Source organism: Leopardus geoffroyi, chromosome C1 (genome assembly GCF_018350155.1).
Source record: "Leopardus geoffroyi isolate Oge1 chromosome C1, O.geoffroyi_Oge1_pat1.0, whole genome shotgun sequence".
NCBI lineage: Eukaryota > Metazoa > Chordata > Mammalia > Carnivora > Felidae > Leopardus > Leopardus geoffroyi.
In genome coordinates, this window is record NC_059328.1 from 91,911,268 (window position 1) to 91,925,409 (window position 14,142).

Below are 14,142 nucleotides of genomic sequence, written 5' to 3' on the forward strand. Positions count from 1 at the left end.
AGCATTTCTTAAAACAAAACAAAAGAACAAAAAGCCTGATAGAATTTGTCCACAAATGGTAAGCAGTGCTAGAATACAAATGAAGCAAATCACTAAAGGGTTTTTTTTTTTTTTCCTCCAGAATTTCACCTTTTGTTAACAGTTTCAATCTGAGGGTGACCTATATATATATTTCCATAACAAGGGTCACTATGTACCTTTTAATCCATGAACATCAAAACAAAAAGAAACCCCTATGATGGCATGTTCTTGTGTAATTACATCTCTTCATGCTCTTCCTTTTGAAACAGGTCGGACTTATTTCCCACCTCTTTCTTCAGCTTCCATTTTAATAAAAGAAAATAACACTGAAAGAAATCAAGCCCTTAAAACATTCATTGAATACATCAAGCAATTTATCTAGGACTCAAACAATAAATGAGTCAAACACAAGTGAGAGGAAGAAATGAATCTTTCTATTAAGAATAAGATATGTGTATGTTTGTGAGCTATCTCTATTTAAATAAAGATCTATATAAAAGATGGTAATCAAAAGTTTATCATTAGAATAGTTAATATTTTCATGGACTGCTGAAACCTAAAAAATTAAAATATGCTCATTAGAAGGAAGTCAAATAGAAGGCTAGAGCTCCCTCTCTCTTTTTCTTGAAGAAATTCACCAAAACCTCTTTCCTAGGAGACCCAAGTTATCAAGTAGACAGCTGAGTAGCACTCACACTGTTTCCACAGTCTCCATACACTCGCTACAAGCATTAGAGTACATTTACTGACAGTTCATTATTCGTAAGAGATTTAAGTAGCAGAAAAAGCACTTTTAAAAGTAGAAATACTCACAAAGCCATTTCAAACTGTTCCAGCCATTTTTTCTTTAAATCTTTTGTTTTGCAATAAAATTCTAACCCATTTTGTCCTTGGGTATGGATGAGGTAGAAGCCGTAAGACCACTGTTAAAATTAATATTCTGCAGGTTAATATGTACCATTCAGTAATAACATCATGCTTCCAAATTCACTAAAACACCACCATAATCATCCACAAACTTCTCATAACATATCAGCATACAGATTATAAGGAACCACATTTTTGTAGTTAACTTTACCTCCATCAGTTTCTACAACCAACACATTTTACTTGACCATCAAGGCATTAGAGATGATCATTATCAGTTGTGGGACTGTCTAATTATTTTTCACAGAGGCTTACTCCTAATAAATCTCTAGAAAGAAAAAAACACCTGCATTGATATGCCCTCTCATAGTAATGCATTAGCATGCTTTCCTGGAATATTCAAAGTTATGAGTAAATTACAGTAATTAATTTTCAAAACTTCACCTTTTTATTTTCTTTATCAGTTGTAGGATTGTTGGCTATTTTGTACTGCTGAAGATCTATTATTTCCTTCATTTCATAGTTATCGCCTTTCCTTTTACATACAATCACTGCCAAATCAAACAGGAAGATATGCCTGAGAGAGAGAGGGAGAGATTTCAAATGGTTTGGAAGCACGTATGTTAATTTTTCCCTGATAAAATGTAATTAAACCAACCCCAAATTTTTCCTTTGAGTTAATGACAAAGGCAGTGTTGCACATTGAAAAGAATGAACTGTGTCTGCCCCGGCACTACCCTTACTGAATGTAGGGCCTTAGTCTACCTCAGTTTCCCCATTTAAAACATACACAAAATTATAGTAAGAAAAGGCACGCTACAGAGCTGCTGTAAAGAACAACTGAGATTAGCCACAAAGCATTGTCCATGAGCAATTCTTCTTTTTTTTTTTCATTTAAAAGCTTAACATTTATAGAATACTGATGACAGCAATAGCAGTTAACTTATGATGTTCCTAGGAATCAGCCAGAAAAGTACTGACAAGTGTCCATCCCTTTGACAGAGATCACTCACTTAAAATAAATCCCCAGGACCATCTACTGAAGTATTATTTTCATCCTCATTGTATGAGGGAGGAAACTGAGGCTTAGCGAAGTTAATTGATTTGCTCAAGGTCACACTGCTTGTGAGGTGCAGAGCAAGATTCATACCCAGATCTAATTGTGGAATCTGCTCTTTTACCCTCTAGGTTGCTCCTCATGATTTTATGGACCACCTAAACCACAAATTGAGCAGTGTATGAGCAAAATGAAAACTAAAAAAATTATGATTAAATTTATGTGTTGATATTTCTCTTTCTTTTCAAAGATAATGTAATTGGGGGAGAACAACAAACTTTGTAATTCCTATTTCCAATACCAGTACTTGCATCTTTTCAAAAAGTCTCAGTAATTAATATGCATAGATCTTAAAAATAATAATGACAATGATACATTCATGTAGCTCTAATACTTGCATCACCTGCAAAGACAAATTTTCCTGGAGAGGCTAAAAAGTATCTATGTCTCCTGGGAACTACCTGTAGAGCCTGGGTATCAAGTTGGAAGTGAGAGCTGACACTGCCCCCTGCTGGCTGACTTTCTCATTGCAAAGATTCCAGAAAATGGCCTTTTCAACCAAATCAATCAGTTTAATAATCATACGTATATAATTTGGAATACCAGGCCAAGCTCACTAACCTGAATTTCCCTCAAGAATATTCACATATATTAATTGGTCCTCCCTTAGACTTCCTTCTTAGGACATTTTATATTTTTAAGTTAAAGTGTATACCAAAAAGAGAAGTCAAGCAATTGTATTTTTACAGTAGTTATCAATTGCTTTATCTCTACTCTCATCTTACTGTGTCCCTTGAGCCCCAGCTGACATTCTCTATTTGTCATATCCCTCTTAATAACTTAGACAAATCAACAGATACCAGAACCTAGAAACATATCTATGAGAAAATTGTAGAAAACCATAGGTTGGTCTGTCCCCTTGTTTTTCTTCTCCTTTTTCCCTCCCTTGTCCTGAAAGAACTGTTTTCTCAATCTTCTGATACTAACCACTTATTTTGAAAATAACTATTGCTCCTCTTTTCTCACCTTTCTTGCTTTGTATGCTTGTCTAGAGTGGTTATGCGAATTTCACCATCTCCCTGAGGTCGTCCAAAAAGCAAAACTGGTTGGTTCTAAAACATAAAATTTACATGTCTCAGTTTTTTTTTCTTTTTTGTAAACATATAAAAACAGAAAGAAATATTTGCTAGGGACAGCTACCTTATTACACTATAAGTTTTATCTTTTTGCATTTTTAGCATGCTTACTGCAAAAAGTTCAGGTCTATATGATACGCTTTCAAAACAGTCTGCCCTTGGACATCCTAGAAGGTACACTGAAAACATTAATTAATTTTATTTATAGTCTTAAGAGGAAAGTTAGCTCCCAAAAGCAAGAATTAACTGGAAGAATCAAAATCACAACAAAGATATACCAACTAATACTTATTAAGCACCCACTGTGTGCCAGACACTGTAGAAGATATAGGGCAAAATGTTCCCCATGCCCAGTGGGGGAAAAAATATTCACGGCAGTATATAATTATAGATGTGCAGTTGCCATGAAGAAAGAGTACAGGAAAAATGCATTGCCAGGGGCTTAATATGGTCAAGGGAGTCAAGGATGGCTTCCTTTAGCTAAGATCTCAAGAATGAAAAGTATGACTTAATGATTAAAAACAATGAACCATTTCCCCAGAGGCAAACAATAAAAACGTTAAGTATTTATGAACACCTACTGTATAAGGTGCTGAGGGAAAAAGAATTGACTGAAAATTATCACTAACATCAAGGGGATTACATTCTAATAAAGGATGCAGATAGGTAATTAATCAACTTGCTGCAAGAAAGTATAAAAATAGATGTTCCCTAGCAAACTCCCAAGATGTGTTTTGCAGAAATAGAAAACTCCATCCTAAAATTCATATGGAATCACAAGGGACCCTTAATAGGGGAACCAGTCTTGAAAAAGAACAAGGTCAGGGTCTTAGTCTTCCTGATTTCAAAACTTATTACAAAACTCTGGTAACAAAAACACTGTGGCACCTGCATAAAGACAGACTGCTAGACCAATGGAATAGAACATTTGGAAATAGGCCCTCATATATATATGGTCAAATGATTTTTGACAACAGTACCAAGACCATTCAATGGGGATAGGAGAGCCTTTCCAACAAATGATTCTGGGTAACTGGATATGCATAGGCAAAAGAATGAAGTTGGACCCTTACCTTGTACAATATACCAAATTGATCCAAGGGTTAAAAATATAAAACTCTTAGACAAAAACATAGGGGAAAATTTTTATGACATTAGATTTAGCAATGGTTTCTTAGATATACCACCAAAACCAACAAAAGAAAACCCAGTAAGTTAAAATTCTTTAAAATTAAAAATTTTGTGCAAAGGACAGTATCAACAGAGTGAAAAGGCAGCCTCCAGAATGATAGAGAATATTTGCAAACAAAATGTGTGATAAGAATTGATATCCAGAATATATAGAGAACTCCTATAACTCAACAAGCAACTCTTATCCAAAAACAGGCAAATAACTTTGTACATCTTTCTGCAGAGAGATATACAAATGGCCAATAAGTATATGAAAAGATATTCAATATCCCTAATCATTAGAGAAATACAAAATCAAAACCATAATAAGATACAACTTCATACACATTTGGATGGATATTAGTTTCAAAAGAAGAAAAAAGAAGAAAAGAACAAGTGTTGGTGTGGATTGGCATGTTCCACTTCTGGGTATATAACCAAAAAAAGTGAAAGCAGGGACTGGAGCGTGTATTTGCACACCCATGTTCATAGCAGTACTATTCACAACAGCCAAAAGGGGTAAGAAACCGAAGTGTCCACAGAGATGAATGGATAATCAAAATGTGAGGTATATACAACTAATGTTACACTTTAAAGCCTTAAAAAGGAAATTCTTTTAAAAAGAAATTCTGATACAAGCTACAAGGTTGAACACTGAAGACATTATGCTAAGTAAAATGCACCAGTCACAAAAGGACAAATATCACATGATTCCATTTATATGAGGTACCTAGAGTCGTCAAATTCACAAAGACAAAAAGTAAAATGGTGGTCGCCAGGGGCTGGGAGGAGGGGAGAATGGAGAGTTAGTGTCTAATGAGTACAGAACTTCAGTTTTACAAGATGAAGAGAGTTGTGGAGATGGACGGTGGTGATGGCTGGCTGCCCAACAACATGAATATATTTAATGTTACAAAACTATACACTTTAAAATGGTAAATGTCATATATATTTCACCACACACACACACACACACACAGAGCTGTCCAAGCAATGTGCTATGAAATTACAAAGAGAAAGTAATAATGGGAGATTATGGAAAGAATTATTTTAGTTGGACCTTGAAGGAATATGATAGGAAATAATGGGAAGACATTCTAGGCTCTGACATTATTATGATCAAAGGCAGAACTATAAAAATGTACAGCAAATTAGAGACCTTACAACACAGCAGGACACCTGCAAAGTAAAGTATGTGGGCAGGTATTAGCTGGATGAGTTCAGCAAAGTAGTTTCAGCCCAAATCATTGAGGGCTTTAAATATCATGCTAAGGATTGTTGACTGAATCCTGAAGGCAACAGCAAATACTGACAAGTTAGGGATAGAGAATGAACTGAGAAGTCCACCTTTTAGAAATGCAAGTTGGTGACGGGATGATGAGAGGCTTCCATGGTTGGAAAGGTGGCAGATGAGGTCCTGAAAGGAGAACATGACTATACATGTGAAAAGGAAGGCTCAAGATGTTTCAGAGAAAGCATCAGTAAAATTGCTCCACCAAGAAAAGTATCTTTCCTTCATTCATCCATCTCTGTTTTTGCTGCTCACAGCTTAATCCAGGCCTCTACCATCTCTCTTTTCTTTTTTAAATTATTTTTGTTTTATTTTATATTTGAGAGAGAGCAAGCACATGAGAGAGCAAGAGAGCGTGGGTGCATGAGTGAGCATGAGCAGGGAAAAGGCAGAGAGACAGAGACAGAATCTGAAGCAGGCTCCAGGCTCTGAGCTGTCAGCACAGAGCCCAACACGGGGCTCGAACTCACGGACCACCATCATGACCTGAGCCGAAGTTGGACACTTAACCAATTGAACCACTCAGGCGCCCCAAGACCATCTTGCTCTTGAAATCACCTCACAACTTTCCAGCAGGGTTTTCTTTAAATGTAAATCAGACTGAAACCTTTACTAGCTTCCCCCTGTAATGACTGTAAAATCCCAGCTCTGTGCCCTGGCCTACATTGCTGGGGGACATAGCTCTCCTCCCCCGCCTACCTCCTGCCCACCTCCCCCCCACTTCAGAGCCCATGATTTTTCTCCTCATTCACAATTCCCAACTCCTCTGGCCCATCTATGGCCATTTCATTTGCTATGGCTTCTGCCTGGAATCCTCTCCCCCAGATCACTGTACCACTGGCTTTCTTCTTATTCTTCAGGTTCAAGAGGCAAATGACTCCCTTCCCTTATGTTCAACTGTTTTGTATCTTAAAGTCCTCTTGTGAGTGAAGTCATATGATTTTTGTCTTTCTCTGACTAATTTCACTTAGCATAATACCCTCCAGTTTCATCCACGTAGTTGCAAATGGCAAGATTTCATTCTTTTTGATTGCTGAGTAATACTCCATTGTATATATATACCACATCTTCTTTATCCATTCATCCATCGATGGAAACAAAAATAATATAAAAATAGGGAGGGGGACAAAACAGAAGAGACTCATAAATATGGAGAACAAACTGAGGGTTACTGGAGGGGTTGTGGGAGGGGGGACGGGCTAAATAGGTAAGGGGCACTAAGGAATCTACTCCTGAAATCATTGTTGCACTATATGCTAACTAATTTGGATGTAAATTTTAAAAAATAAAAAATAAAATAAAAAAAAAAGAGACAAATGACTCAAGGAGTTTCTCTAATCATCTTATCTAAACTAGGATTCCCTTGATTATCCTCTGTTGCCCCACCCAGTTCACAGCAGGAATCTCCACAGAGCATTTTGAAAGTGTCTCCTCAATCAAGAGACCATGTTTTTCACAGTGAGAGCCCCAGCCCCAAGCCAGTGTCTGGCACACAGCAGTCACCCAGTAAATATAACTAAGATGAATAAATTAACAGGAAATCGGCCATGACTATGTATAGCGTAAGGGAAAGAAAAGAAAAAAATGCACTCTAATGTTTAGAATTTAGACTGCCAGGGGAAGAGGCATTGTGTGATTAAGGAGAGAGGGACAAGCAAGGGCAGAAAGTCCTGGGACACGATATACATATCACAGGTGCCACGGGAAATCCACGGGGATGCTGCCAAACAGGAATTGCAAAAAACCCTGAACAACAGAAACTTCAAGGTAAACTATCTTTGCTTCAAAAACAACTTGTAGAATTTCCTCTGATTTGTGGGTTAGGAAAGCTGGAAGGAATGGTAATTACATACCAGATTTTCTATAGATAGCTGAAACTGTTTAATTTCACGAAGGGTCTCATTATCTCTTTTCACTTCATTCACATATTGTGCCAAGTCCTAAAGAATAAAGGGAAGGGTACAAAAAGAAGTCACGCTAAGACTGGAAAAGAGATGCAAACTGTTTGAAAGAAAACACATCATTAATTTCATTAGTGGTAAAAGTAACCACCATAACTTTTCCATGACAATAAAAATGAATGACCCATCAATCAAAACTGCAACTCAAAAGCAATTTCAAAATGTCTGCAGTACAGCTGCGAAGACTAAAGAGTTGTCATTTGCCACACCTCGGAGAAGAGCAAGGATGAAAAACAAAAACAGACTATGACACGGTGCGGAACAAAAGGAAACTAGGTCAGGAGAATGCAAATTCCAAACACGTTAATAACTGACCTTGAGAGAATCACACTTTTACATGGGTTAGAATAAGGGTAACAATGCAATAATGAATGCTTAGCAGGGACAAAAAAGTAAAAGTTAGACAATGAATCCAGCTGGACCATTTTCTGCAACCAGTTAGTGTATTAGTTCCTGAGAGCATTCAGTCAAGTCAGCCAGTTCAATTTTAAAGAGTTAATGAAGGGGAAGAAAAGGAGAAGACAGAAACCCAAGGGCACTAAAATGGAGTCAAGCAAACAAACAATGCTGGACACGTTTCTCCATGGGCCTTCTTCACCTACTTTAAAATGTCTTTTCTCATATTTGAGGAAACATTAGCTAATCTTTCCATACTGTAAGTAGCTATTTTTATTACATGTGCTCTAGATTTTCCTGTTTTCTGGGTTTTCTTTTTTCTCTACCCTCTTAAATTCATCTGCAACAGCAGGAACAGAACTCTGACAAAAAGCAGTTCCTAACTTTGTTCTAAATGAAAGTCTGACGTTCCATAGGATGTATCTATTAACGATTTCTTTAAAAAGTGGAAATTTGGTATGAATTTCTAAAATAACAAATAGTTGTGCGATGTCTCCTAACGGGGTACTAAAATCAGCCCAATAGCGGAGCTAACACTGAAACTGGCACAGGGACATGGAGAAGTAATTAGCATTTTGCTCTATTGCTTCTGGGCCTTTTGGCTAAGATCAGGTACAGTAATTAGCATTGCTCTGATGACAGTCACATTGGCATTTTGTTCTTAAGAACAAATATTTGTTTATGTTTTAAGTTAGGGGCAAATATTTCTTTCAAAGTCAGAGTCCAGCACAAAATATAAACTGGGGTTTTACAGATCCCCCAGTATGTTTAAAAGTCTGCCTTTGTCCACTTGTAGTTCTTGATTTTCAGATTTACCTAGACATAGAAACCCAGACTGAAATCCATTTGTACTGATGCACAGCATCCACAAGGGTAAACCAGGCAGATATCCTCACTCGAGGAAAATAAGTCACACCACTGTTCTGAAGTCACCAGCTGACCTGCTGCTTACACAAGCCGACAGTTTTCTATTAGTAACCACAAAAAGAATGTGAAATAAAACCCTTATATTAAATCATTCCCAGTGGTTATAAAGGTTGTCATACTTTCATAAATAACAAGTTATTTTAATACACCTCTTGGTTTTATGTGTCTTTGTCTAACAATTAAATCCATGCAAGGGTATCTATTTCAGTTAAAAATATTCAGCTCTCCCCACCTAATACAAAACCATACAAATACATATACGCGCGCGTGCGCACACACACACACAATATACATTAGCATATCATACATATGTATTAGCGGTTTGTATTCTATCATTTTTTTGGGCAAGGATAAAAAACACAAAGAAGTTCATGGTACATTTGCCTTACCTTCATCGCATCAAGAGCCAGTTTCAGATTTGCCTTCTCCATAGGATCAGTGGTATGTTTGACCAGTTCCTATTTGAAAGATACAGTTTAGTGCTACTTTCATCAATTAAAACCAAAATATGAGAAACAGAACATTTAAAAACTAAACCATTTTTAATACTATTTGCATCATAATGTAATAAGTCTGATGTAATTTAACTAGGTTCTATTTTCATAAAAATATCTCTATCTGTAAGACCAACCAGACGGCAAAAGAACATGAGACGATGGTTGAAAACACTCTCCTTTCAAAGATGAACCTGATCTATCCCGCACGGTAACACTGACATCCTTCCCAAATGTCATGAAAGATCCTCTCATTGCCAACTGATTCTGATGTCTACTCCTCTCCCTTGGCTTTGGGGACAATTAGGATCACTTGTTGGCTGCTATTATTATTGTCTCTGAGTCCTTCTTAAATTTCTGCCTATTCACTAGTCTTTCATACTTTCTTCTTTATCTGTACCTTGGAAAGTTACTATTTCCTACATTTTCACCTTAGTCTTTTGTTATTCTTACTTTACTTATTCTACAAATTCTATCACAACCGTCGCCATAATGTCAACACACTCACTAATAAGACAATCACTCTCAAAGGAATGTGCTCAACCCAGAATTCATGGCTGAGTTCCAGACTCTTCCGTCCACCTACATAGTTCTACCTGGTTATCTCACAAGCCCATCTAACCCAACAACTCCCAACTTAGGGCACCTTCACCCACAACTCTCTTCTGGTTCCTGTTTACATTCTGTTGAATGAGGCACCTTCATCAGTAGAATCACTTAAGCCAAAACCTATAAAGTGTCCCAGGCACCCCTCTCTCATACTATGTTCTGCTGATACAGACTTTTATCTTTTCCCTGGAAACCATCCTCACTGCCACTACATTGGTGCAAGTCCTTACTCTTTTCACATGGGTCATTATAAATCAGCTTCTGATTAATCTTCTGACTTGTAGCCTCTCTGGACTACAAGCTATTTACTCTACTGACATCAAAGCTAGTTTCCTAATATATAAATCAGATCCTGTCTCTACCCTCTTTAGACTTCTGTAATGCCTGCAAAAGCTTCAGGTTGTTAACTACACCTCTTAGACCCTTCATGGTCTAAATTCTGCCAACCTCTCCCAACTTTTCTTTCCCACCCCAACAACTCCACCCAAACCACCTATATTCTATCCATACTAAATTAACTGCAATTCTCAAAATACATTCTAACGGCTGATTCCATTAAGCATGTGGTTTTGCTCCCCTTAGAAAGCCGTTCCTCTCTGATGCACCTAAAGGAACTCTTACTGTTTCCTGCACAGCCAGATCAAGAATCACTGTACAGCGAAGCTTTCTATGACAGAGGTCTCTACAAGTCCCCATCCTCCCCAGGCATAGTTAACTAGACCTTTATTTGTACTACCTCCATACTTTCTGCGTACCTATCATATCATACGGTACCTGGCAGCTTACACTTCATTTTCCCTACCTAAACAGTGAGCTTTATCAGTGCACGGGGGGAGGGGGTGCTGTTTAATATCATGAATGCCTAATCCTGTCTGTCAAACAGGGAGCCACTCAAAAATTTTTGCTGACTTCAATACCAATAATGTTTCTAGTTATAAAGAGGACCTACAGACATTAGATCTGTTAAGTATAAGGTTGTCCAAGTAATATTCTTTCACTTTGATTTTTGCTTTTCCTTTATCAAATAATGAGTGTAAATTATTCTCAAAGTTTCAAATTCTCCACTTTCATTCTGATTTTATAAATATGTAATTTCAAATCATAAAGCATTTCAAAAATTATTTCCCCACTAAAGTATAGCAGTAAGTAGGAAATGTTCAAATTAATATCACATTTATTCAAAAAATTTCTAAACATTAGATAAATACATTGTACACTATCAAGATGGAAAAACATTTGTAGAATTTTTAACTTCATATGGTATCCCAAATAAAAATTTTCCTATTTAAAAAAATTCATCACAGAACTAAACATTCTTTTGAAATTTAAAATAGAAAACAATCCAAGAGAAATTAAGGCAAAAGTCTGAATTTCAAAAAGGTATTGCCATATTTTATACTTCTGTAAGTCTAAAACTTTATAAATGACTAAGATAGATGTTTCTTGAAAACTGCACCTTTTAAATTCTTCATTTGCTATTTGACGATACCAAAGTTACAAAATAAATTATTAGCTTATTTTGGACATGTTTTTTAGTTCCATGATGTCTCAGAAACCGATTGCTTAAGTCTTCCTTATTATTTTTTCATAAAATCCAATTTGATTAAGTTGCTTTGAGTTTAGGTCTCATAAATGTTTTAATGTATTTTAAAGAAATAATCAGGGCTTGAATTCTTCTGATTTCTCAGTAGAACAAAAATAGAGATGACTAATAATTTTGCAACTACAGATCAAGAAATTTAATATACAAGATGTATAAAGCACGGCAGACTCAAAATTATATTTCACATACAGGTAGTAGATCTTTTTAAAATGACATTTTGCAAGCATCAGCAGAGTTGACAGACTAATACTGTGAGACATTTCCTTGGAGCAGAACTAATGAGCCTCCTGGTACAGCTATCAAATTAAATTTATAAGACTCTCCACCCTCATTAGAGGACTAACTGTGGAAACCATAAGCTTCGTGGTTATAAAAAGAATCACTTCAAAATAAATGTAGTCTTATTATAATTTACCCTAGCAGAAAGCAACAAAGAAGGTAACACAATTCTCTTCAGTTTATGGTTATAAGGCAAAAAGTCCAAAACACTTAACCTGCCAAAATTCAAGTGTATTACAACAGTGAGATTCTAATAAATGATTATAGCTAACCAAAGACTTGGTTAAAGGGATCTTTACATTTTGCCTTTTTCTCCCCCTAATTCTTTGGGGGCCAGTTCTGTTTGAAGGACACAAAATATGACTTTGTGGAAGATAACGAATGAATCTTTGCTAAAGGAAGAAAAAGTTTCCAGCTGTTCTGTTATTTCCCACTTAGCTATACTAATCATTGAAAATCATAGGGGGATATGGCCCCAAACATGGAGTATCTGGAGCATAATTGGTGCTTCATGAATATTTGGTTAAATGAATAAACAAAACAGATAGTTTTAAGTTACATACCTGGAGAAGAAGGTGATACTTTAAAACCCGTTGCATAGGAACCACAAGCAAATCTCGAAGAGTGAATTTTCCATTATTTGCTCTTTTGGAGCATTCCTAATGAAATGTTTTTTAAAAACTTTTTAAGAAAACTTTGCTTTATCAAAGGGAGTCATAAAGCCAACATTAAAAGATGCAGAGGCCATAAACAAAACTGTTATTATATAATAAATATTTTGTTGCTTTTATTAATAATTCTTTCTAAAAAATAGAAAGTATCTAATTAAAAAAAAAAACAACAACAAATAATCCTTGTAGCATTTCAACCCTAAAATGAATCATTAAGTACAACTGTTTTATGCAATGAAAATTATTTTTCCTAGTGGCCCTCTAGGGTCTTCCTCTACTTACCTTTATAGCTCTACCTTCCACCAACCACCCCCAGCTAGGCTGCGGGCCTGGCATCAAGAACAAGTCCCTACTTATCAAACTAGCCATGTGCCTTCGCCATGGCCATGACTTTGTTCATTCTCTTCTCTCCAACCGCCATGTGCTTTGTCCAGTTTCCAACAAAATTAATCATCCTCTTCAAGAACTATACATCTAAGCCTTTTGTAATAATCCCAATCAAAATTGTGCTCTCTGTACCTTGTGGACATTTTAATGATTGTTGTACATACTATCTTCCCCAATATATTCTGTCTTTTACAGCTTTAAGAATCTAGTGCTTGCTTAGTAAATATTTATTAAACTGAAGGAAATGGAATGATTGAGTCTAAAAATTTGCTAAAGTATAAACCTATTACTGAATTCAAACTTTCAAAAGCCTCAAATTTTAGGTTTTTTTTTTCATCTCACACTCTTCTTTCTTTAAAGTTGATCTAAAAATAGTACTGACTTGTGTTCACTCATCTGACATTAACTGTAACTTTAAGGAAAGTACTTTGAATTTGAAGTACTGAAGCCTGAATTCAAAGTTAGGCAACTCTTGGCTGTGTGACCTTGAACAAGTTGCTTTTCTGATTTTACTGTTTCTCACATATTTGTGATATAGTCTTAAAACAATAAAGTTCCATAAAATTATTATTATTAGTGAGAAACTAAATCCAAACTCCTCAGACAATTGTACATCCCAAACCAAGGAATTTTCCAGTTCATAAAGAGTTGTATTCAAGAAAACACTGCTTTGTTCATGGTTTGTTTCCCCTTTGCCCACACTTAACTTTTCTGGCACATGGAAGGATATATTATCAGGAGCTATAAAGTAAACACCATTAACTCTAATGACGATAGTGACTTAATGAGTATTTGACTACAGGTCTTAAGCAAGAACTGGGGACACATCGGGACATGTTAGCTCATGTCTTGTCAATTGCTGCAGTTCACTGGAAGAATAACTATTTCAACTGATTTCTTGCTTCTACAGATTATAGAGAGTTCTGGGTCATGGGTCTCAAATAGGAGGTTAAACTGTTAAGATTATTGTAATGAATGACTCTCATCGCCCCAGCTGCATTTCAAGCTCCTTAGAACTGAGGTTGTATCTTACACTTCGTGCATATATATGCCATCTTAACAGTGTTAGGAACAGAAATGTTATACATTTAAATTTTGCTTTGTTATGTTATGGAAGTCAGTTTAAAACTGTTGGGGAAATAATTAAGTTCCTTGAAGTTCTAAGTTACAGGCTCAGGAAGTAAAGAAACTAACATTGCAGGCATTTCCTACAACTGGGGGTCTAAGTTTGAGGTGTAAAATGCTTATTAGTATTGAAAGTAAATAAAGGGTA

General features: G+C 36.1%; 1 protein-coding gene across 1 annotated transcript in view; it reads right to left on the minus strand.

The window, feature by feature from the left end:
- VAV3 (vav guanine nucleotide exchange factor 3) overlaps positions 1-14,142 on the minus strand; it is a 353,758-nt gene that overhangs the window by 159,661 nt on the left and 179,955 nt on the right. The window contains exons 10-15 of the mRNA XM_045478481.1: positions 12,375-12,470; positions 9,216-9,284; positions 7,396-7,482; positions 2,972-3,057; positions 1,333-1,465; positions 835-944 (exon numbers count right to left, since the gene is read on the minus strand). Coding sequence (XP_045334437.1) covers positions 835-944; positions 1,333-1,465; positions 2,972-3,057; positions 7,396-7,482; positions 9,216-9,284; positions 12,375-12,470 — 581 coding nt within the window. The remainder of the gene's footprint in view (positions 1-834; positions 945-1,332; positions 1,466-2,971; positions 3,058-7,395; positions 7,483-9,215; positions 9,285-12,374; positions 12,471-14,142) is intronic.